Raw genomic sequence first — 18,152 nt, 5'->3', positions numbered from 1 at the left:
TCTTTGTGTCAGTTAAGTTACTGTCTCTCAGTCTACCTGGATAGCCCAGGATAACCTCTTTATTTTAGAGTCAACTTATTAGTAACCTTAATTACAAGAGCAAAGTCCCTTTTGTCCTGTAACATATTGATGGGTATGACACCAGGGCTCAGAGGGCATAGGGCCCCAAATTCTGCCTACTCAAGGGATTACCAGACACTATGTTGACACTAACTCCTAAAGACCCAAAATGTCACTCCAGTCCATCAGTGAAAGTGGTGGCTGATGGTGGCCAGATGATAGTTGGAGTCTTACCACTCATTTTAATCAAAGTGGACCCAGTAGGTCCAGAGATCAATTCCTCAATTTGGGAATCTGTAACTCGGATAATCTTCTTGACAATTGGCAGAATCCCCACATTAGCACTCTGGCTGGAGGAATAAAGCTCAAATGGTAGGAAGAACCAAGTAGAAGCCACTGGACGTTCCCCTCATTACAAGGGTAGTAAATAAAAAATGATATCAGATCCCTGGAGGAATTGTGAAGATGAGTGCCATTTTCAGACACTTGAATAAAGCCCGGTGGTGATACCTAGCATCTCCCCACTTACTCTCTTGTTTGTCCTATGGAAAAAGCAGACAAATCAGAATATAAGAGTAATTATCTACATTATTTTAAACTAATTTAGGTAATGGCCCCAACTGGAGCTGATGTTCCAGATGGAGTGTCTTTCATGGAACAAATCAACATAGCCCCTGGCAACTGGAAGTATGCAGTTTTTGACATGAAAATGCCTTTTTCTCCATATCAGTTTGCTAGGACAATCAGAAATAGTTTGCTTTTAACTGCTATGACTAACAGTAACCTTACAAATATTGCCTCAGGGCTGTGTCAACTCTCCTGCTTTCTGTCATAATATACTCAGCAGAGATCTTAACCATCTTGACATTGCACACATCATATCAGTCCACTGCAGTGATGACATTGTGCTAACTGTTTGAGGAGCAGGAAGTAGCAAGTACTTTAGATGTCTTAGTAAACACATGTGAACTCCCGGGTTGGAGATAAACCCCACAAAAATTAAGGAGGTCACCACCTCAGTGAAACCTCTTGGAGTCAAATTGTCTAGAACATGTTGAGATCTCCTTTCTAAAGTGAAAGAAAACCTGTTGTCCCTTGAACTATCTTCAGCTAGGAAAAGCACAACTCTTGGTGGGCTTTTTTGCATTTTGAATTCAATATATACTGTATTTGAGGGTGCTAGCGTAACCCATCTACTGACAACCTGAAAAAGACAGGACCATTACGGATTTTCCTTTCAGAAATGAAGATTTAAATCATCCCCTATCAGGTGAAGAATCTCAACCAGTTGAAGTCCTGATTGAGCATAAAGAAAACATGAAATGCGTAGTGGAGGCACAGAGTTATAAATATCAACTACAGTCTTATGACCAATTAGAAGGATTATAGAAACTGTGTATTTTCTTCCTTTTCTTCTCCTTTCTCCTTCCCTTGTTTAGTGCCATATGCTGTACCCAGACTAAACTTCAAATGAACCCAATTTCATTTAATATTCCATCAGTTCTGTGAAACAGTTATCTTGGTTTTGTAAGATGAGTAAATTAAATCTGAAAGAGGTTAAACAAACTGAAATCAGGATCTCAAAGAGATACGTGTACTCCCATGTTCACTGCAACATTATTCACAATATCCAAGACATGGAAGCAAAGTAAGTATCCAACAATGAATGATGGATAAAGAAAATGTGATATTTACATACAATGGAATATTATCCAGCTTTAAAAAAGAAGGAAAATCATGTTGTTTACATGGATGATTATGCTAACATAAATAAGCCAGATACAGAACAAATCCTATATGACACCACTTTTATGAGGAATCTAAAATAGTCAAATTCATAGAAGCAGAGAATAGAATGGTGGTTACTCATGTGGAGAAAAAGGCAAAAAAAAAAAAAAAAAATTAAATTTCCTTACAACTTACAGCCCATTAACAAGTATTTGATACAGGCCAAGTAACCTTTCTCCCGGAACTCAACTGCCTCAATGTTAATACTTTGCTAGAGGCAAAAGACAACCTTAGCTTGACATTAGCCAGACTTCCAGGATCCTGCAAAAATCCCTTTGGAAACTTCCTTTATCTCTACCCCCACCCAAGATATAGGTTAGCAATCATCCTCCAAGCATATGGAACACTGATATTCACCTGAAGGGTCTCATGATTAAAGTTTTACTAGATAGTAGTAAATGGACTTTTCCTAACAACTACTAGCCCCTCAGGGTCCTGGAAATCTTGCTTCCAAGTTCCTCAGAGACTCATGCTATCCCTAACGCCCTCCCAACTTGAAAGTATACAATCAGGGGCGCCTGGGTGGCTCAGTTGGTTAAGCGACTGCCTTCGGCTCGGGTCATGATCCCAGAGTCCCGGGATTGAGTCCCACATCGGGCTCCCTGCTCAGCGGGGAGTCTGCTTCTCCCTCTGACTCTACCCCCTCTTGGCCTCTCTCTCTCACTCTTTCTTTCAAATAAATAAATAAAATCTTTAAAAAAAAAAGAAAGTATACAATCAGCCACTCTTCACAACCCCAGTACAGCTCTTTCTGCCCACAGGTCCTGTCCCTGTGCTTTAATAAAACCACCCTTTTTGCACCGAAGATGTTTCAAGAATTCTTTATTGACTGCTCCTGAACCCCAATATTTCACATCAGTTACCAGAGGTTCAGGGGTGGGGAGAATTAAGGAGGTAATGGTCAAAGGGTACAAAGCTTCAGTTATGCAAGATGAATAAGTCTTAGAGATCTACTGTGTACCACAGGGTCTACAGTTAGCAATACTGTATTGTATACTTAAAAATTTGCTAAAAAGATGTATATTAAGTGTTCTTATCACAAAAAAGTTGGAAAAAGAAGAGGAAACTTTGGGAGTTTATGGCATTGATTGTGCTGTTTCACTGGTATATACTTATCTCCAAACTCATCAAGTTATTTAAATTTAAATAGCTTTTTGTATGTCAATCATATCTCAAAGTAGTTTTTTAATGAATAAAGAAAGTTAAATAGCTTGCTTATAGTCACATAGCTCAGAAGTAAAAACTAAAATATGAACCCAACTCTGACTCCAAAACTCATAACAAGACAATGAAATTAAGGAACTGGAAATGAAGAATGGTGTGGGGAGGTTCAGCTGATTTATTTATTTTATTTAAAATCAATTAATTAACATATAGTGTATTATTAGTTTCAGAGCTTGAGTTTAGTGATTCATCAGTTGCATATAACACCCAGTGCTCATTACATCAGATGCCCTCCTTAATGCCCATTACCCAATAACTCCATCCTCCCACCTACCTCCCCTCCAGCAACCCTCAGTTTGTTTCCTGTAGTTAAGAGTCTCTTATGGTTTGTCTCCCTTTCTGATTTCGTTGGTTCAGCTGATTTAAAGATGCCTATTTGGGAAGCTGTGGGCTTTCAGAGTAAGCTCCTCTGTGCCAGGTGTTAAGTTACTGTCCCAGCTTCATGCCCTCCCTGCTGTCGTCAGCCCTGTGATGCTCTGCAAACCACTCTGTCGGGCTTTACCACTAGGGGGTGACAGAGGAAAGCTGCAAAGCTGAAGAGGAAGAAGGAACATGCTCCTTCCTTTTTGCTTCCTTCTGCTTAATTGGGACTTCCTGTTTGCTGACAATTCCCAGGATTATCTCCCAATAACACTTGTTCACTCCAGCAGCTGCAGATCCTTTCCAGAGAAGCACCTAAATCCAGTCTGCAGTTTTCTCAACACTTGTAGAAGCTGCTTCACTGCACACCCCACTCAGAGTCACCAGCCTGCCAGTTTTCCTGAAACATCGGAGTCTCGGTTCTGCAGGACAACCCCCTCTCTAAATTTCTAAGTGTTAATTCCCTCCCTCCTCTGTTGAAAGAAACTATCATTCCCAGGGTTTTCTGCAGTTCTTATATTTGTAACATCTCAGTATCCCCTTTTAACCCTTTTAGTTACCTAAGAACTTATTTTAAAATTCTCCATATAAAATTCACTTGATTCAAATAATGGGCGTGGTTCTTGTTTCCTGAAGGGATCCTCACTGTTACACTCTTACTGCCTTTAAAAATTCAGATCATTTACTGAACCATTTGTTCAACTTCCCACTTACTTTGGTTAACCCTAGGAACGGGACTATGGAAAAAATGTCTCTGAGCTTTGGAGATGGCAGCCAGAGAATTACATTATAGGCCTGACAGAATCTGACTGAGGAATTAGAAAGATTACTCAGCACCATTTAGCTCTGTAGTTAAGGAAGCTCTACCATTTCTATTAAAAACCTTCTATGCAAAGTGGGCTGTGCCGTGGAGAACTGACAGCAGATGGCCCTTTGTTAATTACTGACTTATCCCCAAAACCATAACTCTGACTTGAGAAACCTGCTTTCCATCATGGTTATTCTATTAAACACTAACAGGCAAACTTAGTTTTAAAAGCCCAAGAATACAAAGGGATTTTGAGAAACTTCAAGGGAGAAAATGTTGAATCATCACATCAACTGAAACATGAAAACCATAGGGTGAGCCTGGGGATTTGAGAGTTAAGTAAAAGTGTTCTTGTGAGATTCAGAGAGACTAATCCAAAGCACCAAATATTTGTCATATTGGGGCTCTTCATTTCTTTCTTTTTTTTTTTTTTAAGATTTTTCAATATAGTATTTATCTTAGGTGGAAGAGACAAACTAAATCTTTTCTCAAAAGGATGGGAGGAATCTTGGTCTGAATGGAACCAGAATAAAGATAGTATTCATTTGTTCAAAAGATGAGACCTGTAGACCTGCAGAAAAGATCCTAGTAGGTTTATAACGTTGTGGGATGGAGAAGTGAAGGAACTCTGGATTTTCAAAGCCACTGAGGTGGTGAGCCATGAGAAAGTTTGAGAGGAGTCAAGATGACAGAGGTTTATCTAGAGTAATAGCCAGGAAGATCTTGAAGCAGGAGGAATTCATGGTTCTCCCCTAGGGGGCATCATGAGGGAGGAAGGAGACAATATAATGAACCCTAAAGATAGAATTCAGGAAACTCTGAGGTTAGAATTTTTTTTTTTTTTTAAAGATTTTATTTATTTATTTGACAGAAAGAGACACAGCGAGAGAGGGAACACAAGCAGGGGGAGTGGGAGAGGGAGAAGCAGGCTTCCCACGGAGCAGGGAGCCGGATGCAGGGCTCGATCCCAGGACCCTGGGATCATGACCTGAGCCAAAGGCAGACGCTTAACTGACTGAGCCACCCAGGCGCCCCTGAGGTTAGAATTTTGAAACTTCACCCCAACAGTTACTGTTTTATTGAAGAGAAGAGACAAAAATGAGAGAGAAGCACACAAAGGTTAAGAACAGAAATTAGTGTGGCCCAGGGGCTGAGACTGGAAGTAAGCCAAATATCTTGTTATATTGTATTTGAGTACAGGTTCTACACTTTGATCACTCTAAAGACGTTTTTAACTGTAGGAAGGGACAAAAAAAGGAATCAGAAGACCTAAGATGAAAATCACAAATCTACCCAGTTTTATCTTGCCTATCAAATGGGGGTTCTAATATCTCAGTGTCCCTATATCAAATAAGTTTATCAATAGTAATATGCTTGGCATGTAAAAAAATTAATAATTTTTTCTCTTCCTCCTCTCCATTCAATTGTACATCTTTAGAAGCACAAAACCCTGTTGACTATTAGGAGGCTAACAACACCCAGATACACAAGAGTGGATGATAAAGCTGAGAAAACTAGGATGAGGGCTGCCCAGGGTGATGTTTTACTCCATTTGGGTGGTTGTTCCTTCTTTATCCAACTCATCTGCACACTTTTAATTTGTGGGAATTTTTTCCCACATATGATGTTCCTCTCCTTTCTGTTCTTTTTTCTTTCTTCACATACTTCTTCCCAACAGACCAAGAAGCCAATTCCTACTGATGAATGCTGACCAACTATGATTATAAGCTATCCTAATACATCTTGGTTCTCCAGTTAAAATTTCAAACTGAATTTCAATGTGAGTTGCATCATTTACCATAAACCACAGATATTGATGAGAAATGCAGAATGGAGAAATCCATACTCAAGCTGACAGATTTGCTTCAGTACCCTCTAAGTAATAAATCTTACTGAGGGTTTGCTTGGACTACCTCCACAAAATGGCCACATGGCAGAAGGTACTAGAGAAGGAGACACTGCTTCCCAGTAGCCTCACAGGGTTCCAGCAAAGCAAGGCTAAGGGCCACTAGTCCTTCCTTTGTAGAGGTGGAGCCCCTACTGGTGGCAAAGTTATAGTGAAGACTGTGAACAGGCAGAAGACTTTTCAGACATTGAGAGACTGGAAAGCTAAACTCCTAGAGTTACCCCTTGATCACCCCATTGTTAAATAGAATTCACAGGTGTTTACCTGTGAATGATGGAAAAAGGACTCCAGCTTCCCTTCATTTACTTAACAATAACTACCCTTATTTAGAACCATTTATTGAGCACTATGTTCCAGACACCATGTTAAACATTTTTAATGCATTATTTAATTTATTCCTCATACATTCTAGCAATGTGGTATTTTACAAATGGGGAGATTAATGAAGTGATTTCCCTGCTTTAGAAAAACATGCCAGTGGCTCTCAATGGTCTACCTACTTAAATTCAAACTCCTCAGCCTGAGAGTCAAGACTCTCCATCTAGCTTTTACCTCACATGACTACTGTTTAGACACAGTGCACTATTCACTGCCTCCTAATGACAATTTGTTCTTTTCCACATCTGTGCATTTATTGCAGCTGCTCACTACAATTGGAATGACTTTCCTACTTTGCTTCAACTTCAAGTCCTGAGTGCCCAACGAACTCCAGTAGAAACTAAACCATCCCTGAGTCCCCTAAATCTCCTAGCACAGTGCAAGGCGAATAGCAGGGTATCAACAAAGCCTGGCTGAAATAAAGTAAATTACATATTTTCTCTTCAAAAATATAATAGTCAACAATGGAGAGACTATGGATTAGTATACAGTGATTAAGAACACAGACTCTGGAGCCAGACAGCCAGGGTTCAAATCCCAACTCTACTATTTACCAGTTGCTGACCTTGATCAACTTATTTACTCTCTCTATGCCTCAGTTTCCCTCATCTATAAAACAAAGGATACCTTCAATACCAACCACATAGGGCTGTTGTAAGAATTAAATGACATAATACATGTAAAGCATAGAACCGCATCTGCTACACAGTAAATGCTATATAAGGGTTTGCTGTTATTATAAAATCAGCTGTATATTACAGTAAACAACTCAAAATATATTTTAAAGTCATGTCAGCTAATATTTAAATACATAAACATTTAATCATCTTAATTTAAAAAAAATTTCAACTACTTACAGGAATTCTTTGGAAATCCAGTAGCTATTTAATTCAATCCAGTAATCAGATTTGTCCAATCAATGGACAAAAACATCCAATTTAAAATAAAATTATAAGATATAACTATTGTTAGCAAATAATTCCTAGGATGTAAAACCCTAAGTTTACTATAGAATAATTGTGTTTAACTGTCTCAATATTAGATTTCACACAGTGAACAGCTGAAAATTTGATTTTCCTAGTGCCTGGCATATATTAGGGATTCAAATTTTATTGAACATCCATTTTCCCAACCAGGTTAATTTTACTTAACACATATATTTTATACCTTAACTGTGTATAATTTCCTGTTACTATCTGCACATTCTACAGCCCACAATAACACATGAGAATTAACCCCCAAGAAAAATAGGCAGCACTGCCAGCCAGCAGAAGCTGGGTGAAGCATGCGTGTGCTGTAGTACTGTGAGACCGGCTCTGGCATGTTGCATCGGGATCATATATGTCCATGTGAGACAAAGTGGAAGGGTTCACTCACTCCCTTTAAGTCAGTATCAGCGGTCTTCAAGTCACAAAACATTACTTCCATTTAAAAGAAACCCAAACAACACGGCTAATAAGCTGGCAAGCATTATATCTGTCTTGGCTATAACCACACACTAGAAGATATCTGGAAAAGGTCCCCAAAGTCCACCACTTAATCCAAACCCAGAATCCTTTGCCTGCCTGCTCAGCAAAGAATAAAGTGGACATTATGCAATGAAAGGACTGATGTCCATAGCAGTCCTGATACCAGCTATTTTTTTCTTCCAACTGATATTATAAAGGAGTTCCCCAGAAATTGAAAAGATCATGCAATTCAGAAAACAAAGACCGAATGTTTTTACTTACAGGCATTTTTATTAGGATGACAAACTGAAAAGGCTCCTATAGCCTGCTTTTGTGAAGGGATGAAGTGCTCCATCAGGCTTAAAGAAAATTGAATTGCCTCGAAGTGTGAAATCTCACCACACTGACATTCCTGCTGACTCGGGAGGTGCCATCATGGGAGGGTTTTCCTGACAGCACCCCAGAAATCCAGGATGTTGGTAAGGCTCACAGGCTCACAACAAACTGTGACTAACACACATAAAAGTGACCTTTCATCCCAGGCCAAGAACTTGGCAGTAAGCACATTCTGCGTCTGGGTGTTGGAGCCTCCCGTGTCTTCAGCCCTGCTCCCTCTCATGGGCTTCAGGCTGCTCACCCTGCAGGTCCCACACTGACCTCATCATCCACCCCTTCCCACCAACCCAGATGGCAGCTCTGTGGCTCAGCTCCCCTCTTGCCTATGAGTAAATCTGAGACCTAAACATGGTCCTTGGTCTGTCTCTCCACACATCTTCTTGATCAGCACAACCTACCATCTCTACTTTCAAAAATGTCTCCCCAACTCTTCCACCTCTTACCAGTTCATCCACCGCTGGCAACACGGCTCATCCTCTCACCTGGACCACAGATTGTCCTCTCTGTTTCCACTTTGGACCTGCAGGACCTCCCTTTCCCCAGAACATAACACATGTTTTCACCCCCTGCTGCAAAGCATCCAGTGCCTTTAGAATAAAACCTAAACTCTGCTGAACCTACAAAATCCTACACGGCCCAGCACCTGCCTACCTCTGTGAACCTCATCTACTTTCACACTGGTCTTTTGCTGCACGCACTCCAGCCACCTGGCAAGGGCTGTCGCTGACCGCCCTGACCAGCAGAGTGTACCGCATCACCTCCAACCACTCTGTCACTTCACCGTTTCATTTTCTTCTGGCACTTGTCACTTGTCATGGTCACTATTTCATTTTTTAAAAAATATTTTATTTATTTATTTGAGAGAGAGATCACAAGCAGTGGGGAGGAGTAGAGAGAGAAGCAGACTCCTCACTGAGCCGGGAGCCCAACGCGGGGCTCGATCCCAGGACCCTGAGATCATGACCCGAGCCAAAGGCAGACACTTAACCGACTGAGCCACCCAGGTGCCCCCACTCTTTCATTTTTTTATTGTCTGTCTTCCCCTGCTAGAATGAACACCTTAACAACAATGACCTTATCTTACCTGTTAACTTCCGTATCTGACTCACAGTGCTGGGTCTTCTGCTGAATGAATTAACTAATTTAAAAAAATGAATGAACACAATTTAGTTATGTAAAATTTAATTCCAGAAAAATGCTGATTTTTATCATAAGTGTGAGGAATTGCTATTAGACAAGGTGCCATTCACTAGCTGTATGACTTTAAATCATTATTTAATATCCTTACTCTCAGTTTTGTCTTCTGGGAAGTTGGTGTAGTAACAGTCCTGGTTTTATAGGGTTGTAAGAAATAAGGAAGAAAATGTGCATAAAATACTATGCACTATGCCTGGCACATGGTATATATATTCAATAAATGCTACCTATTAGCTGAGGATAAGATGACCATATTGTAGTCATCTTAAAAACAAGAATATTAGTTTTGTTGTGGAAACTGATGTGCCACTAGTGGTCCCCAGGAAATTGAATAATGTGATGAGAAATCCCAGATATAGCCCCTCTTCTCTACGATACCCTCTAAGACAGAAATCACACTGTCCTCAACATCCCCGTAGAACACCCAAATACTTTCCCATCCACCGTCCCTGCCTTCAAATTATCTCCTTTCTACCGCTAGCATTTTGGTTAAGAAAACAGGTTCTAAAATCAGCTCCCTTTCTATGGTCTCAAGACCTTCAATAACCTGATCCCACCCTTCCCACCAATCTTACACCAACTCATCTTGAGGATTGTCTTCACTCTAGTCAGAACAATACCCCCACCCACCCACCCACCAAGAGGGAATATAGCATCGTGGTTTAAAGTGCAGAATCTGGAGCCAGACTGCTTGGCTTCAAATGCCAGCTCCATCACTTACTCCCTTACTAGTTACTTAGCCTGTTTATACCCACAGGTTCCTCATCTGTAAAACGGCAGGGATGCAACTTTGCGTATATCATAAGCTTGTGGTGAGAACTGTACAACACACATAAACACTCGGCACAAGGCCTAATACTTAGTAAGTGATGCTGCTGCTGAGCCTCTACTCAAAAACTAGTCATCTTTCTAAAAACAAATCCAAACATGTCCCATATCTGTTCAAAACCTTTAATTAATGTCCACTGCCAAGAGGTTGAAGTTCAAAATCCTGAGTGTAGCATTCTAGGTACAGAGCAAATTCTTCCTACTGTGGCACTAACCCACCTTTCCAACTCCATCTCCCACTGTTTTCCTCCACAGCCTCCCTAAGAAAGGGAGATCCAGAGTTCGTGCTTTGTGCTTCCCCCAATCAACACTTCTGCCATCCCATGAACACACGGAGGCACGTTGTTTCCTTGCTTCACTTGCTGAAATTCCCTTCCTATTCCATTCTACCTGCTAAGCTCCTAATCATGCTTCCCTACCCACACTATTGTTCCCTTTTCATGAAGTACTTCCTGAATCTTCCAGGTAAAGTCAGTGGTACCTACTTCCAAACTCCCACACCTCACCTAAAAATCCTGAATGTACAACCCTGTGTTGTCATTTGCCAGTTTACTTCTCTGTGTCTCTTCTCTACAACATCCTCAAGGGCAGGCTCTTATTTGCTCCTTTTTTTACGCAATGTCTGACTTGCAGCAGGTGTTCAGCCAAGGAGGGGTTGACTGAACTAAGAGATATCTATGGAAGTAACGTGGACAACAAGCAAAATTCTAGCAGAGGAATCCAAAACCACAAAATCATTCTAATAGTGGTAAGATGGCTAAAATGAAAGCAGTTTTAATGTTAAGCATCTTTTGGATCCATCATCTTGTTGATTTTGGCTTCTGACACCCTTATGATGTACAATTTTCTAATTTTTTAAAGCCTGAGCCATTGTATATGAAGATGAGTCAAGAAAACATTCTTTAAGACTTTCAAAGTAAAATATTTCTGAAGGTTTACTAGTTTAATATTTTTCCTACTCCAGGGGCGCCTGGGTGGCTCAGTTGTTAAGCATCTGCCTTCGGCTCAGGTCATGATATCAGGGTCCTGGGATCGAGCCCAGCATCGGGCTCCCCACTCTGTGGGAAGCCTTCTTCTCCCTCTCCCACTCCCCCTGCTTGTTCCCTCTCTCGCTGTGTCTCTCTCTGCCAAATAAATAACTAAAATCTTTAAATATATATATGTATATTTTCCTACTCCAAAGCATCTAAAACATCACAGCAAGTGTTATGCCTTTATTTATTTAAATAATTCTATCATTAGGGCTTTAGTGGTTTAGATGTAACTTGGAAATCTCCCCAAGTGTGCTCCATAGAACACTAATTTATGAAGCTAACATATGGAAACTAACAAAATGATTCCATGGCCAAGTAAGTTTGGAGAAAAATACATGTTCTAGCTCTTTATTGGCAAGTCACAGAGTGCTTTAGCATATTAAAGGCTCTGGAAGGTCCACCAATGAAGAACTCTATTTCCCAAATGTATTTACCAGAGAACCCTTTAATGTTCCTTCGAACAGATGTTCATGGAACTCATTTTAGAATACACTGCACTGTTTTGTCTCTAAATGGCCCCATACGCCTGTTCTTTGGGTCACAAATAATCTTAATCCATGACATTGTTGGATGGAGTTTTACAGTTCCTGACTCCCATCTGCCTGTCCCTGACATGTTATTGTTCACCACATGCGTGGAGGGAACAGAAGGCGAATTATTTTTACAGCTCTCTAAGAAAGCCTTTACACAGAATCAGAATCTCCTTCTCTATAGATCCCATCTGTTCATCTTTTTTTTTTTTTTTAAAGATTTTATTTATTTATTTGACAGAGAGACAGCGAGAGCAGGAACACAAGCAGGGGGAATGGGAGAGGGAGAAGCAGGCTTCTTGCCGAGCAGGGAGCCCGATGTGGGACTCGATCCCAGGACCCTGGGATCATGACCTGAGCCGAAGGCAGACGCTTAACGACTGAGCCACCCAGGCGCCCCCATCTGTTCATCTTAATTCAGCTTCTTGGAGCCATGAAAAATAAATCTAAGACTTTTAGCACTTTTTCAGCCAGAAGACCTAAACTATCATATAGAATCTTTGGTTGCTGATAGACTAGCAATCAAAAAGCCTACTTATCTCATCATCTGAAAGTAGACAAACGTGGGGATGATCTGCAGATACCTAGCATACCAGGCCATCACTAATGATGTATAATGATTAGAGGATAATGATTCATTGCCTTTGAAGACTGAAATGAAATGTCCTTAAAGTGACAAAGAACCAACATGAAGAGTCCTAATTTGACAACAAAACAACCTAAACCCCTTTTATGAGATAAAGAGTGTGTCTCAGGTAATAAACACTTAAGTAATTAGATGGTTTTAATGGAGATAGCTATAAACTGAAACACAGGGGAAAAAAATCTTGGTAATAGGCTGACGCCCAGGGAGGTGAGTATATAAGAGCCAAGGCAGAAGAGAGAAGCATTGAGACACCAATAGACTTCTCTTCTCAACCCAACAAAAATCTAACTCCTGACACCATGGCTTGCTGTGTTCCCTGCTGCTGCAGTGTCCCCACCGGCCCCGCCACCACCATCTGCTCCTCTGACAAATGCTGCCGGTGCGGAGTCTGCCTGCCCAGCACCTGCCCCCATGACATCAGCCTCCTCCAGCCCACCTGCTGCGACACCTGCCCCCCACCCTGCTGTGAGCCTGACACCTATGTGCCAACATATTGGCTGCTCAATTCACACTACCCAACTCCTGGAATGAGTGGGATCAACCTGACCACCTATGTTCAGCCTGGCTGTCAGAGTCCCTGTGAACCCTGCTAAGCAACACGTCTCTGCACAGGTTCAGGAATGTGGGGCTCATCAACAGGACTTCAACACCTGCTACTACCTACATCAGGCTAAATCAATCCCAAGTCCCTGGGCCATGTTTTCATGAATTCACCCAACTTCTTCTCTCCTCCTTTGAGTGGAGTTGGAGACCTTCTTTCTGTCTTTTAGGCCATTTCATTGTTCTTTGAGAAATAACCGTTTTGACTATTCCTTAATAAACTCTATTCTGGCTTAGCAAATGTGGCTTTGTGATGATTTATTATCATATTTCCTCCCAGGGAAAGTGGAATGCCTACCTAAACCTGAATAGCAGGTCATCTTATCCAAGATTTATCCCAGCAGAAGGGACAGCATATGTGGTGGAATCATTGAAAAATTAGATACTGGGGTGCCTGGGTGGCTCAGTTGGTTGAGCAATTGCCTTCAGCTCAGGTCATGATCCCAGAGTCCCGGAATTGAGTCCCGCATCGGGCTCCTAACTCGGCGGGGAGTCTGCTTCTCCCTCTACCCTTTCCCCTCTCATGCTCTCTCTCTCTCTCAAATAAATAAAATCTTTAATTAAAAAAAAAAAGGAAAATTAGATACTGGCTCTTTGTGATGGGTTGAAAAGTGAAAAATTCACTAGGTCATTTTGTAGGATCTTTTTATTTAATAGGTATTTTTTGAAGACAACCACTATGCCAAGCCCTATGCTGGAACCTGGAGATTGATGTTTTTTAAATGTTTTACTTATTTTAATTTCCATTGTCCCTGAAATTGACTTTTCTTTCTTCCTTAACTGACTAAATAAACTGATCACTTTGCTGTCATGTAGAAATAATTTTGATTCCCTTATAGTCATTAGTGAAATTCCAAGTTCAAAATGCAATGTAATTTGGGGAAGAACAAACACCCATTTCTTGATATATTCCGTCTTCTAGAAAAATCAATTCTGAATATTAGCATTCATTGGGTATTCCTTGCCCTCTCAAATGAGGCTTGGTTTACATGAGTCAGAATTATCTTTGAAAGTTTACTAATCCAAGTGACATATAATATCATGGCGTTAAAATGAACTGAAAATATCAGGCTATAGAGCAGTAGTCTCCATCCACAAGAAATAGGCACACAATTCTGGAAGCAAAAACACACAGTTCCTCTTAGAACAAAACTTTTATGATGACCATTAATTCATCTCCTTAGTTGTCCTGGAAAATTCCAAGTGTGTAAGGTTTTTACAGAAAGTACCCAACGTGCAATCTCATATATTTTCTTGGACTTGCCTTGGAACTTTGGGCCATTCACTTCCCTTCCAGCGTCAGTTTCCTTGTTATCACAGCAGAAATGATACTCTTATCCCTGCTCGTGTCTCAGGATTACTGTGAGAATCAAACAACCCAACAGAGCCCCGCTCTGGATGGTGAGAGATGCTCACTCGCCATTACTGCCACACTACGGTTCTTACCTTTCTCACCAAAAGGCATCCCCTTATTTCTTGAAAAACATTATTTTTCCCATGTGCCTTTGTAAAACTGTAATTCATTGCTTCCTTCATGTTTGTTCATAAATACATTTATAAGCATTAGTGAGAATTTTAGGATTAATATACCCAAGTTACCTCTTTTTTAGTCAAAAGCAAAGAAGTTTGACATTTTCATCCATGCTTGTAAGGGATAAATATTTAGACTTTATTTTTAATACTGAAAATAAGTCTGAGTGTCCAAGTACTACCACTGTGGATCTTTAGGCATTCAAAGATCCTTGGTGCTAGTTAAAATGCCCCAGATGGAACCCAGAAAATGTGTGGCTCTCCGCTTGAGCTGCCTCTGTGGCCCTGAGCCAGTCACTTGAGCTCTGTGGGTCTCAGGTCTTAAATCAGTTAAACAGGCTGGTAGACCAGAAGCTCTCCAGAGACACTTTCAGCTTTAAAAGTCTATGGTTCTAGACCGTCCAGAAGCATTTCAAGTAACAAGTACTCCATGCCACTAACCAACTCCATCCCACTTTATCACTTTTGCTACTTTCATTCATAATAGCTAACATTTGGTGAATATCTACTGGACATTCTAATTTGTGCTTCATGGGCATTATTTCATTTATTTCTTTTTTTAAATTTTATTATGTTATGTTAATCACCATACATTACATCATTAGTTTTTGATGTAGTGTTCCATGATTCATTGTTTGCATATAACACCCACTGCTCCATGCAATACATGCCCTCTTTAATACCCATCACCAGGCTAACCCATCTCCCCACCCCCCTCCCCTCTAGAACCCTCAGTTTGTTTCTCAGAGTCCATAGTCTCTCATGGTTCGTCTCCCCCTCCGATTCCCCCCTTCATTTTTCCCTTCCTACTATCTTCTTTTTTTTTTTTTAACATCTAATGTATTATTTGTTTCAGAGGTACAGGTTTCATTTATTTCTTTTTTTTTTTTAATTTTTTTATTGTTATGTTAATCCCCATACATTACATCATTAGTTTTAGATATAGTGTTCCATGATTCATTGTTTGTGCATAACACCCAGTGCTCCATGCAGAACGTGCCCTCCTCAATACCCATCACCAGGCTAACCCATCCTCCCACCCCCCTCCCCTCTAGAACCCTCAGTTTGTTTTTCAGAGTCCATCGTCTGTTGGTGGGAATGCAAGCTGGTGCAGCCACTCTGGAAAACAGTATGGAGGTTCCTCAAAAAGTTGAAAATAGAGCTACCATATGATCCAGCAATTGCACTCCTGGGTATTTACCCCAAAGATACAAAAGTAGGGACCCGAAAGGCTACGTGCACCCCGATGTTTATAGCAGCAATGTCCACAATAGCCAAACTGTGGAAAGAGCCAAGATGTCCATCAACAGATGAATGGATAAAGAAGAGGTGGTATATATATACAATGGAATATTATGCAGCCATCAAAAGGAATGAGATCTTGCCATTTGCAACGACGTGGATGGAACTGGAGGGTATTATGCTGAGCGAAATAAGTCAAACAGAGAAAGACATGTATCATATGACCTCACTGATATGAGGAATTCTTAATCTCAGGAAACAAACTGAGGGTTGCTGGAGTGGGGGGTGGGGTGGGAGGGATGGGGTGACTGGGTGATGGACACTGGGGAGGGTATGTGTTCTGGTAAGCGCTGTGAATTGTGCATGACTGTTGAATCTCAGATCTGTACCTCTGAAACAAATAAGGCGCTAATCTTTTTATTTAATAAGCTTTGTGATACATATCAATATTTAAGCAAAAATCAAGCCAACTTCACTAACGAGTTTTTCTTTTCATAAAATGCGTGAGGCTTATTTACCAATGACATTTAGTATCTTCCACTAAATTTTCTGTTTGTTTCAGCCAGGTTGCTTCTCTTTTAAACAGGCCAAGTTGGTTTTCAGTAATGTCCCCTCAGAAACACCCCACCAAAGAATCCATACTTCGTGTTTCCTCAACAACTTGCCATCCAACAAATTATGTAATTTAGATTCTACTACCTGGATAGTTTTGTGCTGATCAAGGGGAAGTATGTGAAGATGCTGGAATCAGGATATTACACCCTGCAGATTATTCAGTCCCACTTTCTCATCTGCCAACCTAAGACTCCGGCAAATCAAGGCCAATTGAGGTTCCTCAAAGGAATTTACAACCTAATTGAAGATCCAAGATATGAAAACAAATAAACATGCACAGCAGGAAGTAAGCCCGTGAAAAAAGGATTTCTATAGTTCTAAATCACATTGGATCAGATCCACTTCCTGAACCCACTGTTGTTTTGTGAATCTTATGACTTACGCTTTTAGACCTTGTTTCAACTTATTTTAGATTTAGTACAGCATTCATTTGAAAATGAATAAAGATGAGGTGATTTTCTTTTAACGGTACATTTAACAAAAGTCAGCAACTGGGTGGATCTTTCTTCCCAGTGAATTTACATTTTGACTCGCTAGAAGATTGGCATAACTTTGAGTAAAGACCGTTAAAAAAAAAAAAACCAACAGAGTAATACAACCTTCGGAAACTTGGAATAGAGTAAAAATAATGAAAAGGAGTTTCATCTTATTCCATTCTGGCTCTCACCCCACTTGCTCAATAGAACCTGAATTATAGCCTCAATAAATAAAGTAAATATGTCTGAGATGCATATAGCCATATGCAACATTCATCTATAAATAGTTATGTCCTTGTTGACTTTATTGAGAGAATGGTCCAATTAACCATTTGAGTTATACATACTGAAATTAGTAATTAAAAATTGTATGTTATGCATATTATTTTAAATTAAGGGGGAGAAAAACAAGGAAATGAATATAGCCTCTGAAACTATAGCTAAATTGTCTCTCACACTGATTATCCATAATTCATATAAGGTTTGGCATTCCAGGACCCTGTGAAGATAAAATGTAATCACCTTATGACAAAAACGACATGATGAGTCAAAAACATGATTTACCTTAATAAGGGCAGGACTCTTAATGGACAAGTAAATACCAAACTGATTAGAGAATCTTAGTGAAGAAGGGTGGGATAAGCAAAAATGAGAAGATGCCTTCTGGTTGGACCAACACCCACTGGGGAGGGTATATAAGAGCCTCAAAGCAAGAGGAGACATTTGTACCTCAGAAACCTCATCTTTCCAAGAAACCAAGAGCAAACCAGATTCCCAACGTCATGGCTTGCTGTGTGCCCTGCTGCTGCAGCGTCCCCACCGGCCCCGCCACCACCATCTGTTCCTCTGACAAATGCTGCCGGTGCGGAGTCTGCCTGCCCAGCACCTGCCCACACACGACTTGGTTACTGGAGCCAACCTGCTGTGACAACTGCCCCCCACCCTGCCACATTCCTCAGCCCTGTGTGCCCACCTGCTTCCTGCTCAACTCCTCCTACCCCACCCCAGGCCTGGAGACCATCAACCTCACAACCTTCACTCAGCCCTCCTGTGAGCCCTGCATCCCAAGCTCCTGCTGAATGATGG

General features: G+C 40.7%; 1 protein-coding gene across 1 annotated transcript; it reads left to right on the top strand.

The window, feature by feature from the left end:
* The first annotated feature begins 12,902 nt into the window (after positions 1-12,902).
* On the top strand, positions 12,903-13,196 carry KRTAP3-1 (keratin associated protein 3-1). Its single transcript, XM_036068541.2, has one exon. It carries the CDS (start codon positions 12,903-12,905, stop codon positions 13,194-13,196), a length of 294 nt encoding a protein of 97 aa, XP_035924434.1.
* The last annotated feature ends 4,956 nt before the right edge of the window (positions 13,197-18,152 follow it).

Source organism: Halichoerus grypus, chromosome 2 (assembly GCF_964656455.1).
Source record: "Halichoerus grypus chromosome 2, mHalGry1.hap1.1, whole genome shotgun sequence".
Taxonomy (NCBI): Eukaryota; Metazoa; Chordata; class Mammalia; order Carnivora; family Phocidae; genus Halichoerus; species Halichoerus grypus.
Note: the sequence above shows the minus strand (reverse complement) of the source record. Positions and strands in the feature narration are given on the sequence as shown.

Excerpts from the sequence above, each read along its gene's own strand:
- KRTAP3-1 (XM_036068541.2), top strand. The coding sequence starts at position 12,903 with ATGGCTTGCTGTGTTCCCTGCTGCTGCAGTGTCCCCACCGGCCCCGCC.